The sequence below is a fragment of the Nicotiana tomentosiformis genome, chromosome 6, assembly GCF_000390325.3.
Source record: "Nicotiana tomentosiformis chromosome 6, ASM39032v3, whole genome shotgun sequence".
NCBI lineage: Eukaryota > Viridiplantae > Streptophyta > Magnoliopsida > Solanales > Solanaceae > Nicotiana > Nicotiana tomentosiformis.
The window spans coordinates 116,640,342-116,657,884 of record NC_090817.1 but is presented as its reverse complement, the minus strand read 5'-3'; the positions used below and the strand labels follow the sequence as shown (position 1 = coordinate 116,657,884).

At 37.4% G+C, this 17,543-nt stretch overlaps 1 protein-coding gene across 1 annotated transcript in view; it reads left to right on the top strand.

The window, feature by feature from the left end:
- LOC104102952 (bifunctional pinoresinol-lariciresinol reductase 2-like) overlaps nt 1-16,690 on the top strand; it is a 39,191-nt gene extending 22,501 nt beyond the window's left edge. Inside the window, exons 3-4 of the mRNA XM_070177717.1 lie at nt 6,086-6,289; nt 16,470-16,690. Coding sequence (XP_070033818.1) covers nt 6,086-6,289; nt 16,470-16,633 — 368 coding nt within the window. The 3' untranslated portion in view covers nt 16,634-16,690. The remainder of the gene's footprint in view (nt 1-6,085; nt 6,290-16,469) is intronic.
- Nucleotides 16,691-17,543: the final 853 nt, after the last annotated feature.

The window sequence follows — 17,543 nt, the reverse complement described above, 5'->3', positions numbered from 1 at the left end:
TTCCTCGGTCCACTTGAACGGAGAACCCTTCTGGGTTAATTTAGTCATATGTGTAACAATAGAAGAGAAACCCTCTACAAATCGGCGATAATACCCTGCCAAGCCAAGAAAACTCCGGATCTCCGTTGCTGCGGACGGTCTGGACCAACTTTGCACTGCCTCAATCTTCTTCGGATCTACCTTGATTCCCTTGCACAAAACTATATGACCCAAGAATGTCACTGAATCTAGCCATAATTCACACTTTGAAAATTTTGCATATACATTCTTTTCTCTCAAAGTCTAAAGCATAGTCCTTAGGTGCTGCTCATGATCCTCTCGACTTCAGGAGTACACCAGAATGTCGTCAATAAACACAATGACGAATGAATCAAGATAGAGTTGAAATTCACTGTTCATCAAATACATAAATGTTGCGGCGTTGGTCAACCCAAATGAAATTACAAGGAATTCATACTGACCATACCGAGTCCTGAAAGAGGTCTTCGAGATATCTGGCTCCCGAATCTTCAACTGATGATAGCCTGAACACAAGTCAATCTTAGAGAACACCCTAACACCCTGAAGTTGATCAAATAGGTCATTAATGCGAAGCAATGGGTACTTGTTCTTCACTGTAACCTTTTTCAACTGTCGATAATCAATACATATACGCATGGAACCATCTTTCTTCTTTACGAACAAGACTGGAGCACCTCAAGGCGATACACTAGGCCGAACAAAACCCTTATCAAGCAACTCCTGTAACTGCTCTTTTAATTCCTTCAATTCTGTTGGGGCCATACGATATGGTGGAATAGAAATGGGCTGAGTGCCCGGTAACAAATCAATACCAAAGTCAATATCCTTGTCGGGTGGCATACCCGGAATATCCGCTAGAAATACATCTGAAAAATCCCTTACTACCGGAATAGACTCCACGGTAAGAGTATCAACACTAGCATCTCTCACATAGGCCAGATACGCATCACACCCCTTCTCAACCATTCGTTGAGCCTTAAGAAATGAAACAACCCTGCTAGGAACGTAATCTAAGGTACCTCTCCACTCTAGCCGCGGTAGACCTGGCATAGCCAACGTCACCATTTTGGCGTGACAGTCAAGGATAGCGTGATAGGGCGACAACCAGTCCATGCCCAAAATAACATCGAAATCCACCATACTGAGTTATAATTAATCAGCTCTAATCTCAAAACCACTGATAATAATCAAACACAACCGATACACGTAGTCAACGATAATAGAATCACCGATGAGTGTAGATACATAAACAGAAGAACTCAAAGAATCACGTGATACGCCCAAATACGGAGCAAAATAAGATGATGCATAAGAATAAGTGGAGCCTGGATCAAATAAAAATGATGCATCTCTGTGATAGATCAGAACAATACCTGTGATAACAGAATTGGATGCAACTACCTTGGTCCTAGCAGGAAGGGCATAATATCTGACCTGACCTCCCCCTCTAGGGCGACCTCTACCTGTCCGACCTCCACCTCTAGCTGGTTGTGCAGGTGGAGTGGCAATTGGTGCAGTAATCATGGCCCGAGAATCCTAAGGGCCCCATGGAATAGGTAGGGATTTCAAAATCTATAGAGGTGAACCCCTCATAAATCAGGGCCAATCCCTTACTATATGACGAGTTTCACCACACTCAAAATAAGCCCTCGGAGGGCGTGGTTGCTGGGACTGGCTTGGGCCTAATCGGATGGACTGACCGCTGAAAGCACCCCATGCAGGAGGTACAGTAGACACTGGCAGTGCATAATAGGGAACCTGAGGTCTGGGAGTAGCCGGAATACTGCTGGAAGCTGGAAGTGCTGAATGAATAGGACGGCTCATATAGCCTCTACCATGACGGGCTGCAACTGGGGCACGAGAACTGTTATACGTTCCAGAATCCCGAGGCCTCTTAGTTTCCCTACCTTCTCTCTTTCGGGTCCGCATACCCTCCAATCTCCTAGCGATTGCCACTAACTGTTGGTATGTGATGTCCATCTCCAGCTCTCGAGCCATACTGAATCTGATACTAGGGTGAAGCCCCTCAATAAATCGACAAACACGCTCTCTGACAGTAGAAACTAGGGCAGGTGCATGCCTAGATAAATCACTGAACCAGACTGTATACTTCGATACTGTCATAGAGCCCTGGCACAACTTCTCAAACTCTGCGCCATACATCTCTGAGACTCTGAGGAACATACTTCCTCGAGAACATATCTGACAATTGAGTCCAAGTGAAGCTGCCTCAGTCGGACCATCCAACGTGTATGCTCGCCACCACTGGTAGGCCACTCCTCTAAGCTGGAATACAGTGAAAGAAACCCCACTAGTCTCCGCAATACCCATAGTATGGAGGATATGGTGGCACTCCTCAAGAAAATCATGTGCATCCTCTGGCACCAAACCCTGAAAGTGGGAGGGTGGTACTTCTTGTACCTCTTGAGCCTGAGCTGCTCCCCCTCAGAAACTGCTGCCCTAACCTCGGGCCGAACTGGGACAACTGGTTGCACTAGTATAAACTTTGGGGCATGGTCAACCTAGGCCCGTGGTTCTGGGGTACAGGCGGCAAGAGTTTGTGCTCCTCCCCCGGCCTGAGATGTGGCAGGAGCAAGTGGGATCAACCCTGCCTAAACTAGAGTGCAAAACATGCTCAAAACCTAGACAAGAGTCTCCTGAAGTGCAGGGGTAGTAACAGGCATCTCTGGTGCTTGCTCTCCAGCTGGAGCTACTGGTGGCTCCTCTACAGCAACTTGTACAGGTGCTCTGGCTGCACCACGTGGTCTTCCTCAGCCTCTGGCTCGGCCTCTGCCCCGACCCTGGCCTCGTGCGGCTCCAACTAGGGGCGCGAGTGTCTGATCATCGGATCTAGTTGTGCATGTCCACACCATCTGTGAGAGAATAGAAAGACAATGGTTTAGAATTTTGAAGTCAACAAATGCGCACGATAAGGAATCAAAGAAGTAAAGCTTTTTCCTAACAGTTCCATAGCCTCCTGAAGATAAGTACATACATCTCCGTACCGATCTGCGAGACTCTACTAAACCTGCTTGTGACTCATAACACCTATGAACCTAGTGCTCTAATACCAACTTGTCACGATCCCAATTTCTCTCAGTAGGATGTCGTGATGGCACCTAGTCTCTAAGAATATGTAAGCCTATCAATTATGCGGAATAACGGAATCTAAGACCGAAACCCAAACCTCAACATATGAAATAAATAAATAAAAACTATAATTCAAAATAGTTACAACTCCCAAAACTCGGTAGAAATAAGTCACAAGCTTCTAAAGGAAATACTAAGTGTCTCTATACATGAGAGTCTAAAGAGAATAAGGAAAATAACATAATAAGGATAGAGGGGGGACTCCGAGGTCTGTGAAAGCTGGCAGGTATACCTTAAAGTCTCCGCGTGCGGACTAGCTCAGTGATACCTGGTTTGGTAGAAAGTACCTGGATCTGCATAAAATAAATGTGCAGAAGCGTAGTATGAGTACACCACAGCGGTACCCAGTAAGTGCCAAGCCTAACCTCGGTAGAGTAGTGACGAGGTCAGGTCAGGGCCCTACTAGAAATAATAAAAGACAGGGCGAAATATTTAACAATATAATAATAATAATAATGACAATGGAAATGAATCAAGTATGGAGTATGCCACAATTTAAATGCACAGAATAAGGGCAAATAATACATCACCGAAGAAAAACAGTAATTTACATATTTAGGAAAAAACAAAACAATCAAGACAACTACATCAACGGAAAAATATCAACAAGGGCACTCCCGAGGTACCGCCTCGTAGTCCCAGATCATTAATAAATTCACAATGTTTCTTTTCCTTATATCACCGCGGGAGCCTTCACATTTAGTTTTTAAAAAAATATTTTTTCCGAAATAGCATCCCGCGTTTCAGCCCACCTTATCACATCGCATGGCTTCTAGTAGTTTCCCTACTAGCCACGCGTATCAAGCCACCTTATCTCACCGCATGCGTTTCAACACCCAGACCTTATACCACCGCATGCGTATCAATATCACAATATAACAAAATTCGCACCTCAATTGCCCAAATATTTCAACTTGCCAAAAATAAATCAACAATATTATTTTCCACAATAAGGAGCTCACATCTCAATCACAATGTATTCAAAAATCTCAACAAAATATTCGGGAGTGAATAACTCAACAAAATAATATTTTATAATTTAACATTTTGCCTCAATACCAAATTTCAATGTCAGATAATTCATACTTTTAATAATTCGCTTAAGAAATTCAACTTTCAAATAATGAGCACGGAATAAAAGAAATAAAGTTTTAATAAAGCAGGTAAAGCAATTAGCATGAAAAGGTAAGGCAAATGTAAAATATAAAAGTAGACAAATGATGATGAGTATAACAAGATAAAATACTTTAATTAATATGTGACCGAGATCTACTCAATTTAAAGCCATAATTCTCCACATTTAGCCCGTGTACACACTCGTCACCTCGCGTACACGGCTTTCAACACATCACATTTATCATAACAATACCAATCCAAAGGGAAAGTTCCCCCATATAAGGTTAGACAAGTCACTTATCTCAAACCAAAAATCCACTCAAAGCTCAACCACGGCTTTGCCTTTCGAATTTTTCTCCAAACCTAGCACTTTATTTACCAACAATTCAATTTGAGCTTTAGAAATTATTCACAATTCGACAGAGACTTAATTTAAGTCATTTTTGGAAAAGTCAACTAAATATCAACATGGGGACCACTTTTCAGAACCCGACAAAAAATTACGAAATCCAAACATCCATTCTGATACGAGTTCAACCATACAAAAATTATCAAATTCCGACATCGGATTGCCTTTCAAATCTTCATTTTACATTTTTGGAAGATTTTACAAAAAATCTGATTTTCTTCAATTAAATTCACGGATTCATGATGTAAATAAGTATGGGATCATGATATATAAATGATTTAGGATAAAGAATACTTACCTAGTTCAAATTTGTGAAAACCCCCTGTGAATATCGCCTAAACCGAGCTCCCCACTCTATTTTTGTTAAAAATGGCAAAACTCCCTGTTTATAGGGGTTTTATGTCTGTAGCGCCACAGGTGGCGTGGGGCGCTGCCTGTGACGCCATTTCCAGAACTCCAAAAGTCCCAGCGCCAGGGATAGCGCCCCACGCTACCATGGACGCTCGCGGCGGGAAATCTTTCCCTACACAGAAATGGGCATATCTCTCTCATACAATATCCGAATTAGACGATTCTTTTTCTATGCTCCGAAATTTCAATACGGGTCTAATACTTCAATAAAAAGGAATTTGAAGTTCATTTGATTAATGTGATACCACTTATTCTTGAAGAAACGATGTCGAAACATTCTACAAATATCCAAATTAAATTCCGTTAACTATCCCAAATCCACCCGAGGCTCCCGGAACCTCAACCAAATTAACCAACCAGTCCTAAAATATCATACAAACTTAATTGAGCCCTTAAAGCACATCAAAAAATGCTAAAAATATGAATTTCATATCGATTCAAGCCTAATGAACTTTAAAACTTCAAACTTCTACATAGGACACCGAAACCTATCAAATCTAGTCTGATTGACCTCAACTTTTACACACAAGTCATAATTGAAATTACGGAATACTCCAACTTCCGAAATCGAAATCCGACTCCGATATCAAAAAGTCCACTCCCGGTCAAACTTTCCAAAATTCATCAAATTTTTAACTTTCGCCAATTGACGCTAAAATATCCTACGGACCTCCAATTCAATATCAGGACACACTCCTAAGTCCAAAATCGCCATACAGAGCTATTGGAATCATCAAAACTCTATTTCGATGTCGTTTACATATAAGTCAACATTCGGTCAACTATTTTCAGTTAAGTTTTAAACCTTGGAACTAAGTGTTCCAATTCATTAAAAAACTTTACCGGACCCGACCAATTACCCCGGCAAGTCACATAACAACTGCAAAGCACGAATTGAGCAGTAAATGGGGAAACGAAGTTGTAATACTCAAAACAACCGGGCGGGTCGTTACACTTATGATATATATATATAGAAAGCAATTTGTGTGTACAAATATGATATTGCAACATATACCATAAAGAGCATAGATGATTCAAGGACACTCAATAAGACAGTTTATCTTAGGCATCCTAAAAACATACTTTCCCAAAGAGAGGTTGTTCAAATTTGGGAAAAACCGATTAGTAAGGAGCTTAAAAAATCAACTCTTTCCAAAGAAGAATTTTTGGCTCCTATGAAGGGTAAGAACCAAAATTAAATCGAACTATGTTATTTATTTTCTATTATTAAGATATAAATCTTTGAACTACACTGAAAAGTACTATAAGTTGTTAATTCCCCATTTATCAAAAGCGTGAGCACCTAATTTTTGACTATATTTGAATTTTTATCACCTTCTACTATGTAAATATTTTTAGAAATTTAAAATATATTTTTAGCCTTGTTACACTTTTTTATATATATAGGGTAAAAATTAAAAATAATTTCAAAGGTCAATTATTACTATTACTATTATTTTTATTTTTATCTTTATTTTTAAATAAAATAAATTAAAACAAACGAAAAACAATTAAAAAGATTTTACATTTTGGATGGGAATAAAGAATAGGAAAAGTAGAAGTGTGGAATTAAAAAGTAAAAGTAAAAGTAGGTGAAATTTTTTTTTTAAAAAAAAGTAAAATAAAGTGGAAAATTAAAAAAATAAAAGTAAAAGAAAGTGGAAAATTAAAAAATAAAAGTAAAAGAATGTGGAAATTTAAAAAATGAAAAGTAAAAGAAAGTTGAAATTAAAAAATAAAAGTAAAGGTAGGTGAAAATTAAAAAAAAAGTAAAAGAAAGTGAAAATTAAAAAAAAGAAAAAGAAAAGTAAAATAAGTGGAAATTAAAAAAAATAGAAAAGTAAAATAAGTGGAAAATAAAAAAAGAAAAGTAAAAAAATAGGAAAATTAAAAAAATAAAAGTAAAGGAAAGTGGGAATTATTTTTTTATAAAAAGAAGAAAAGTGAGAAGTGAAAATTCTTTTTAATTAAAAAAAAATTAAAAATAAAAATAAAAATCTAAAAACATTCCGATATGTTTTTTATAAATAGAAGAGAAATGTGAGGAGAAAAGAGGGGAAGAAAGAGAGCAAAAAAGAAGAGGGGGGAATTAAGATAAATTATTTTTCTTCTTCTACGCTAAGGGAATTTCTACTTGTGTCATTCTTTCTTCGTCTTTGACTATGTAAATAAAATAATCCCTACTCAAATTTGTCACTTTAATTGGAAGAACTCTTTAACCCATAATAATCCATAATACATATCGTTTTGGGGTGTATAAAAGGGGTGTGACAGCTCTGGCGACTCCGCTGGGGAACCACGAGCATTCGATCTTGTGCATTGACTTTATTTGGCTTTATTAATTTTTGTATATTCCGTGATTTATTTTGGGCTAATATGCTACTTGTCCGCTTTTTACAGCTTTGATATTGTTGAAATGTACATATAAATTATTTTCTCATGCACCCCTCTGAGTCTTCTTGAAATTAAAATTGGGCATTTGCTTGACATAGCCCCCTTTCTTTGAGATACCCGAGGTGTTTGCCACCCGATGAATGATTTTTAGTCACACATAGTTTAGGCGGGGAGCGCAATCAGCTAAGCCGGAAAGCAATGCTACCGGTACGCTGACCCTCCCCGGCTCAAGTTGTCCGCTCGAGTAAGCAATTCTAGGTACCTTCTCCACCATGATTTAAACCTAGAAGAACAAACCTCATGCCTGATATCCCTGGTAGGTTCGCTTTATTTTCATCCCATGCATTTGACTTAGCGAAACTCGGCACATGGGCTTGGTCCGTATAAGACATGTATCCTCTTTGAGACCATCATGTCCACTTATGTGCTACTTGCTACGTCATTTGGAAGGCTTGCTTGCATTGTTGACCGACTTTAGAAAATTAGTTGAGCGAAAAAAAAAAAAAAAAAAACATTCTCCTAGTTTAGTACAAATAATCTTTTTTACTAAAGGGTGTAAAGATTAATTTTCATAAAAATTAAAAGGGAACATAGTCGGTTTGACCGTACTACTCGGGTCTGATTCTCACCGGATGTGAGATACGTAGGCAAACCTTATCGGTTCCAGCCCAAATTGTTTTAAAACAAATCCAAACATATTGTCCTTTAATCCCTTCTTTAGAAGTGTTTCCTTAAAAAATCCCAAATAAAAAAAATCTTTCTTTTTATAAGTCTTTCATTCGAAAAGAAAATCAAATCAAAATCCAAAAATATGTTTTTCTTTATCTTCTCTAGAAGTCTTTCCGAAAAAAGAAAAAAAAATCAAAGTTCCAAAAAAAAAAAGAAGCGAAAACCAAAAATATTTTCTTTCTTCTTATTAGTCTTTCTTTCGAAAATTAAAATAAATCCAAAATCTAAAAAAAAGAGTTAGTTTATTTACTTTATTCCTAATCTTCCCGAACTACGCAAGATCTGATTCATACGACATCATGATACGTGGGCAATCCCTATCGGATTCGATCATATCCATTCAATAAATTGAGTGGAAAAAAAAGAGTGACAAAATAACAAAGAAAACAAAAAGGCAAAAAAAAAAGAAAGCAAGTGTGAAAAATCAAAAAGTGAACTTTGTGTCGAGTGTGACAAAGAAGACGGCGAAAAGTTTCTGTGAATATACTGTCAAATGGCGCGAACAAGCCGCCAGGGTAAAGGCTCAAATGGATGAAGCAGAAATAGTTACGGTCTTCCAACAGGCCCAAGAGGCAGACTACTTCCCGCTATGAGTAATCCATTCACCGAGGCTATCAAAATTGGGGAGATGATCGAAAATGGTTTAAATAACGTGTCGAATCTTGAGTTATGCTTCCTTTAAGGCCGCATCACAGGCCGTTGCACCACCTCCCTATGCGGTGATGAACGCGCAACCTTACACGCGACCACTACATTATACACAAAACCGAGATCCACTTTTTAGAAATGCCCATTCTTTCCAAGCTCTATATAATCCCCCAACCAAATGATCCCCAATACACTCCTCGCCCAAGAGAGCCTTTCAGAAAAAATTAGTTCACCTCTATTGGTGAATCATACTCGAGCTTGTTCCAAAAGCTAGTCAGGCTAGGTCTGCTGCAACCAGTGGCCCCAAACAGCCAAGCCTCGAGTCTCCCTCGCACCGGGATAATGCTAGATGTGAATACCACTCTGGAGCAGTAGGACATGATACGGAAGACTGTTGGACTCTTAAGAGAGCAGTGGAAGACCTCATCGAGGTCAAGGCAATAGTGCTTAGGGATGAAGAGGCCCCTAATATGATAAACAATCCTATTCCTACTCACACCAATGGGCCAGTAGTTGGAATGATCTGTGAAGATAAGGAATTTGATCCGGCACTGAAGGCCATTGCCGAGACAGAAGAAAAGCCAAAAAACAGTCTCCAAGCCTGAAAGTCCCCTATTAGACGGGAGTCTCGGTAGCCAGTCTTGCTATCCTTTCTGCGTCCGGATTATTTCAGGGTGTAATCCGGATGTTTTACTTTACTGTCTTACTTTCCGATGTAAGCCCTTCTATCTTTAAAATTCAAAAAAAAAAAATCAAAAAAAAAATCAATTAAATGAAATTAATATTTCATTGTCGAGGAATGTCTCTTTTCTTAATCTTGTCACCTTTCTTATTCTCTTTTCAGTTCTGTTAATGCAGATTTTAATAACATGACATGCTCGCGGACTTCATGCCAAGATCCTAAAATGTTGTCAGACCTCGAAATAATGAATCAAGAAGAAGAATGTATTGAAGATAAGGCTTGTGAGAAAATAAACAAAGAATTGGAACAATAGGCCTAAGCCAAGTCCAAATAAAATCGGAAGAAGTTGAAATTCCCTCTCTTCGGATCATTGTTGAAGCCGAGATTGAGGATAAAGATTGGGTCAAGAACCGGTTTGGAATAATTGACTATGATTGATGAAAAACGGATGGCCACAGTTTGCCACGGGCAGTTGTAACAACAAAGAATGGCCCATGCCTACAACAAGAAAGTGCGACCCATAAAGTTCAAAGTGGGGAAACTCGTCCTAAGACGTATCCTCCCGCATCATGAAGAAGCCAAAGGAAAATTGGCTCCGGATTGGAAAGTTCCATACAATATAACGGGAATACTGCCAAAAGAGAGTGTTGTACTTGAGAAACATCGAAGGAAATATCCCTCAAACAACTGTCAACGCAGGTGCAGTCAAAAGGTACTATGTTTGATCCTTTATATAACATTAATGTTCTATGGTTGGGATGAAGAAGACTTTCTTTTTCACTATCCAAGTACTATCAACCTTATGCAAACCCTTTGAGCTGATTTCCCTTTTTTTGATTACCCTCTTTGGAACTTGGAAGTTATTATTAAAAGCAAAAGCAAAAGAAAACAAAACAGAAGAAAAACAATACAAAAATCCAAACAAGTTCATGTTCATTGAACTACGTTCGACTTGATTCCGAAATTATACGTAGGCAGCCTCTCTCTAGGGTTCAGTCACACCAAAATAAAAATCCACATTCTCAAAAAAAAAAATTGAAACTGGGACAGATGTTACAATTGGTTCGACGATGGTTTTGCTTGAAAGGTTCCAAAGTTGTAATTCAATCCAAATCCTTTTCAAGTCCTTCCGATCAATCAACGAGAATGTTCAAGAATTGGAGGATACAGTTACTTGGAACTGATACAACCAAATGAGAGAAATGAAATAAGAGAGTCTTATTGGTGAAAATCCTTACGGGCACCGTAAGGCGAAGACGAGCAGAGAAAATAAAAATGAGAGAGTCATGTTAGTGAAAACCTGCAAAGGGCACTATTAGGCGATGGTGAGAAGAGAAATGAGGGAGGTCAGCTGGTGAAAACCCGCAAAAAGCACTACTGATCGAAAAGAGGATCTTCACATCCATTGGCATCGACACAGTCCTGGGCAAGGTTTCTCGGTTTCGAGGGAAAAGTTGTGATGAATTGCTGAGAGCCGAACGATTTACACAGATCAGGCATCCAGTCTAAAAGGCATGTTATGTTCATTGAAGTCCGCTTGTACTCCTAGATAAGTCCTTCTTTAATTTCTGTTCCCCGAAAAGGACACCTCTTGTTTAAACTCATTCTCCATTCCATTGTTGTTTTTCTTTGAATCCCTTTCGGTATAACTTCGTGCCAAAATAAAGGCAAAGAAAGGATGGTAAGACCGATTACAGGGCTCTTGTTTGAAGCGAACAGATACTTTGAAAAGGCACTCAACCTCGATAAGGGCATCAAGGCCACAAACTGACCACCACTTTGAATGCTCATGTTTTTTCTTTGTTTGCAGTAGGAACAAAGTAGTGCAGAATGGCGATTCCTAAAGGACGAATGTCACCAAAGTTAAGTTTCCTCAAAATCTCCACTTTCCTTTATTTTTAGCATGCATCACTACTGCTCATACCATTTTCGTAGCTTAACCCAGGTAGAACCTTTTCGCCTAGGGGGATCCAGCTCATAGTTCCGGGTAGAAGTACTCTTCGCTCAGGTTGTTTTATGTAGCTTAACCCAGGTAGAACCTTTTCGCCTAGGGGGATCCAGCTCATAGTTCCGGGTAGAAGTACTCTTCGCCCAGGCTATTTTTCGTAGCTTAACCCAGGTAGAACCTTTTCGCCTAGGGGGATCCAGCTCATAATTCCGGGTAGAAGTACTCTTTGCCCAGGCTATTTTTCGTAGCTTAACCCAGGTAGAACTTTTTCTCCTAGGGGGATCCAATTCACAGTTCCAGGTAGAAGTACTCTTCACCCAGGATATTTTTCTTAGCTTAACCTGGGTAGAACCTTTTTACCTAGGGGGATCCAGCCCTTAGTTCCGGGTAGAAGTAATTTTTGCCCAGGCTATTTTTCATAGGTTAACCCAGGTATAACCTTTTCGCCTAAGGGGATCCAGCTTATAGTTTTCGGGTAGAAGTACTCTTCGCTCAGGTTGTTTTTATGTAGCTTAACCCAGGTAGAACATTTTCGCCTCGGGGGATCCAACTCATATTTTTGGGTAGAAGTACTCTTCGCCTAGACTTGTTTTACGTAGCTTAACCCAGGTAGAACCTTTTCGCCTAGGGGGATCCATCTCATAGTTCCGGGTAGAAGTACTCTTCGCCCAGGCTGTATTTCGTAGCTTAACCCAGGCAGAACCTTTTCACCTAGGGAGATCCATCTCATAATTCCGGGTAGATGTACTCTTCGCCTAGGTTGTTTTTCGTGGCTTAACCCGAGTAGAACCTTTTCGCCTATAGGGATCCATCTCATAGTTTCGGGTAGAAGTACTCTTCGCCCATGCTGTTTTTCGTAACTTAACCCAGGTAGAACCTTTTTGCCTAGGGGATCCAGCTCATAGTTCCAGATAGAAGTACTCTTCGCCCAGGCTGGTTTTCGTAGCTTAACCCAGGTAGAATATTTTCGCCTAGGGGGATCCAACTCATAGTTTCCGGGTAGAAGTACTCTTCGCTTAGGTTGTTTTACGTAGCTTAACCCAGGTAGAACCTTTACGCCTAAGGGGATCCCGCTCATACTTCCGAGTAGAAGTACTCTTCGCTTAGGTTGTATTACGTAGCTTAACTCAGGTAGAACTTTTATCTCCTAGTTGGATCTAGCTCATATTTTTGGGTAGAAGTACTCTTCGCCCTTGCTTGTTTTTCGTAGCTTAACCCTGGTAGAACCTTTTCACCTAGGGGGATCGCGCTCATAGTTCTGGGTAGAAGTACTCTTCGCTCAGGTTATTTTACGTAGCTTGGGATCCAACCCATATTTCTGGGTAGAAGTACTCTTCGCCCATGCTTGCTTTTCGTAGCTTAACCCAGGTAGAACCTTTTCGCCTAGGGGTTCCAGCTCATAGTTTCGGGTAGAAGTACTTTTCGCTCAGGTTGTTTTACGAAGCTTAACCCAGGAAGAACCTTTTCGTCTAGGGGGATCCAGCACATAGTTCTGGGTAGAAGTACTCTTCGCTCATGTTATTTTTCGTAGCTTAACCCAGGTAGAACCTTTTGTCTTATGGGGATCCAGCTCATAGTTCCGGGTAGAAGTACTCTTCGCTCAGGTTGTTTTGCATAGCTTAACCCAGGTAGAACCTTTTCGCCTAGGGGGATCCAGCTCGTAGTTTCTGGTAGAAGTATTCTTCGCTCAGGTTGTTTTACGAAGCTTAACCCAGGTAAAAACTTTTCGCCTATAGGGATCCAACTCATATTCTGGGTAGAAGTATTCTTCACCCAAGCTTTTTCGTAGTTTAACCTAGGTAGAACCTTTTCGCCCAGGGGATTCATTTTCATTTCAGTAATACAGGGCACCAACCCCTGGTTACATTTCTTTTCTGTAATATAGGACGGCATCCCATGATTACATTCTTTTCAGTAATACAGGGTACCAACCCCTGGTTACATTTCCTTACCAGTATTAGGGTATACCTATCCCTAGTCGCTTTTCCAACATATGGTCTCCACTCCCTAGTTTCTTTCATTTTAGACCTAGGGTCTCCATTTCCTAGTCTCTGATGTTTTCGGCGTACAACATTCCCGACCTTTTATTACTTTTAATAAATAAGTAGTTTAGAATTTTGTTACAATATCTCACAAAATATTTCTAGTACAAACTGGGGCAGAAAAATTTCGTTTATTTGTTTGTTTTGGTGTCTGAGTAGGTTTTAACTTGAGGCACAGGGTTTGAGATGACCAAAACAAGAAGTCTCAATTCAGAATAAAAGAAAAGAAAAAATAGGTGAATCCAAAATGCAAAAGCAGCTAAAAAGATGTGGAATGCTCAAGACATGACTGAAGCCACTAGCATTAGAGTCCCGTTTTGATTAGAAGAAGCTATAGAACAATGAACTAGCACCTACAGCTAGCGAGCATCAAGGTTTAGATTAGAGTCTGCATGAAGAACCAGTCAAGACTCAAGATCAAGTTTCAGAAGACTCATAGATAGGAATCTTGTAACTCATAGCAGATAGGCTTGTTTAGTATCTTTTTTATTTTGATATAATAGTAGGACCGCGGATCGGAGCCTTGACGGAACCTCACTCGACTCCTCAACTCATCATTCCACCATTCTCCTTGAACTACACGTGACCTGATTCCCCTATAACCCGTGATATGTAGGCTGTCCAAAATCAGGACTCAGTTACACCATATCTTTTATTTCTTTTCATTTTGAATAACGGTTTGGTCAAAAATTTGTCACATGGCTCACCTAGTCTTTGCCTGAAAACTTTTCATGTTTCCAAGAAAAGAGGGGCAGCTGTGAGCAACTAATTATTTACTATATTTGAATTTTTATCACATTCTACTATGTAAATATTTTTAGAAATTTAATACTATATTTTTTAGATTTGTTACACTTTTTTTTTATATATATAGGGTAAAAATTAAAAATAATTTAAAATATCAGTTATTACTATTTATATCATTTTTATCTTTATTTTAAAATAAAATAAAAATAAAAAAATTGTAAATAAATTAAATATTTTTAAAATTTCGGATGAGAATAAAAAATAGGAAAAGTAGAAGTATGAAATTAAAAAGTAAAAGTAAAAGTAGGTAAAAATTATTTTTTTAACTAAGTAAAAGAAAGTGGAAAATTAAAAAAATAAAAGTAAAAGAAAGTGGAAAATTAAAAAAATAAAAGTGAAAGAATGTGAAAATTTAAAAAATAAAAAGTAAAAGAAAGTTGGAATTAAAAAATAAAATTAAATGTAGGTGAAAATTAAAAAAAAAGAAAGTAAAGGAAAGTGGAAATTAAAAAAAAATTAAAGGAAAGTGGAAATTAAAACAAAAAAGTAAAATAAGTGGAAATGTTTTTTAAAAAAAGGGCAAAATAAGTGGAAAATAAAAAAATAAAAGTAAAAAAAGTAAAAAATTAAAATAATAAAAGTAAAGGAAAGTGAGAATTATTTCCTTTATAAAAAGAAGAAAAATGGGAAGAGGGAATTCTTTTTAATTAAAGAAATATTAAAAAAATAAAATAGAAATCCGAAAAAATTTCGACATTTTTTCTATAAATAGAAGAGAAATGTGAGGAGAAAAGAGAGAGAGAAAGAGAAGAAAAAGGAAGAGAGGAGGGAATTGAGAGAAATTGTTTTTATTCTTCTACGCTAAGGGAATTTCTACTCGTTTTAGTCTTACTTCATCTTTTTTTCGAAAAATCCAGCAATTCATCATCCAAAACCCAACAAAAAATACTTCAAAACATCCCTTTTCACACGCCAAATAGTGGAGTCAATAGTCGTGGTCGAGAATTCCGTTGTAGCTCAGTTCACTAACTTTGATGTTCTTCTTCGCTTATGCTTGTTCGGCGTTCGTCTAAGTTATTGTACATGTTCTTGAAGACTCATTTAATTTGAAATTTTGCATTAAAGGTTTATTCTTTCCTCTGTTCTTTTTATCTTATTTCATGTGATTTTATTTATTTGCCTAACTTTTATAAATAATAATGTAAAGTAGTCCTTAAAAGCTATATGCTTAATTATGTTTCTGAAAATATGGTATTCAAACTTGCTTTAAAGATTTGGACCATAATAAGTTTGGGCTTCAATTGTTGGGCTATAGGGTATTGGTATATGATGGTTTATTTATTCAAATATCTAAAATCATACACTTTTTCCACAAGTAATTCCATAATTCATGACTTCACAATAATCTCAAAGTTTAGGAAGAATAATGAACATCGTTAGAGTGCATTAGGCGCGCTTTTAATTAGTTTATCGCGATGGCATAATTGTAATTTTCAAAATTAAAATCGAAGTATGTGCTCGCGCAACTTTGGTCAAAACAATCTTAATATAATAAAATATTATTAATTGTGTACACGTACGCGTGACATGATTTTGGCACAATAAATAAAACGGATTCACACACGTGATTCGTTTCAAAAATAATTTCATATTTTAATAATTAAAAGCGGATAGATAAAGCATGAAAACCAATAAATCACAGTTTATCCAAAATTAATTTAAGCCAAATGTAGTCAATAATGTGACCGTGCTAGAACCAAGAAACTTGGGGAATGCCTTACACCTTCTCCTCGGTCAATAGAATTCCTTACCCGAACTTTATTTTCGCAAACCAATAATAATAAAGTCAAACCTTCCTTTGACTAGGGATTCAAATAAAAGGTGACTTGAAACACCCAAAAAATCAATTCCAAGTGCCGACTCTGTAAATAAAATAATCCCTACTCAAATTTGTCACTTTAATTAGAAAAACTCTTTAACCCATAATAATGCATAATACGTATCTTTTGGGAGGTACAAAGGTGGTGCGACAAAAAGCACATACTTCATGACAATACAAGTCGAGCATCAACAACTATAATTAACATTTACTTTTAAAAAAATGTGTATTGATGCCTTCAACTTGATTACTAACGTAATTTCCTCTCTTTGTTTCGGTTCCATAAAATACAGAGCTTGAATATGCAGAACAAGTTGGAATGTGTCACTATTATCACGTTTGCAATGAAGGATACCTTGTTAATTTTGAAATAGGAGGAGGAGGAGAAGGGGCATCCAAACTCTATCCAGAGGTTAACTACACTACAGCCCAAGACTACATGAAGCGTCACGTCTAAGTCTATAAGCATCATGTGTTGTAATTCTTGGTTCTAATTGGCTTTGTAAAAAAAGAATTCTTGGTTCTAATTGGCTTTGTAAAAAAATTATCTTTGTTTTTGCTATTAATAAAATATTTTCTATTATTAGAATTTATGATATAGATTATTTAATCTCATATTTTAATTTTTCATGCAGGCGCGAAGCACAGATTTGGATAAGGAAATGCTTTCCCCAATCATTAAAGTTAAGGCTTGACTCATGCAGGCAAATACACTAGTTGAATTTATATGTTGCATTTGCTACCATCGCATGTATGTCCACTATGATATTACCTTCTCCGATCTTCTCTCTAAAGTTCCTTGAAGTAAAATCGAATACTAATTTGAAATTATTAGACGATATAAGTAATTGATAACTAAATAATATTATTTAAAAGGAATATTTGAAATAAAAAGTTAAGCCATACTATCAATTACTAAATTACCTCAATTCTCATAAAGTAAGTATGCTTTACACGTGTGCATTAAATCACTTTTCTTCTTCATGAGTAATTGTTCTAAATATTTCAAGTGAAAGTCAAGATGATAGTTAGCGAGCTAAGACATACTCTTGTGTATACACCACAAAAGAGTAATAAAAGAGTATGTACAGCACTAGCAAGAGTAAGTTAATTATCTATTTACGTAATGAAAAGAGTTAATTATCTCAAGAGTAAGAATAACTTTTGAACTTTGAGTTAAGAATATTTACCTCTAGTAATAAAAATATAAATATAGGGATTGATAAAAATATTCAGAATACTACTATAAACAAAGAGAGTTGCTATATTTTGCTTTAATTTTTCTCTCTTTATTCTTCCTTAAAATAGAAATAACTAAATTTTGTTAAATGACCTTAGTCTCTTTTGAAATAAAATACTATGTGTAT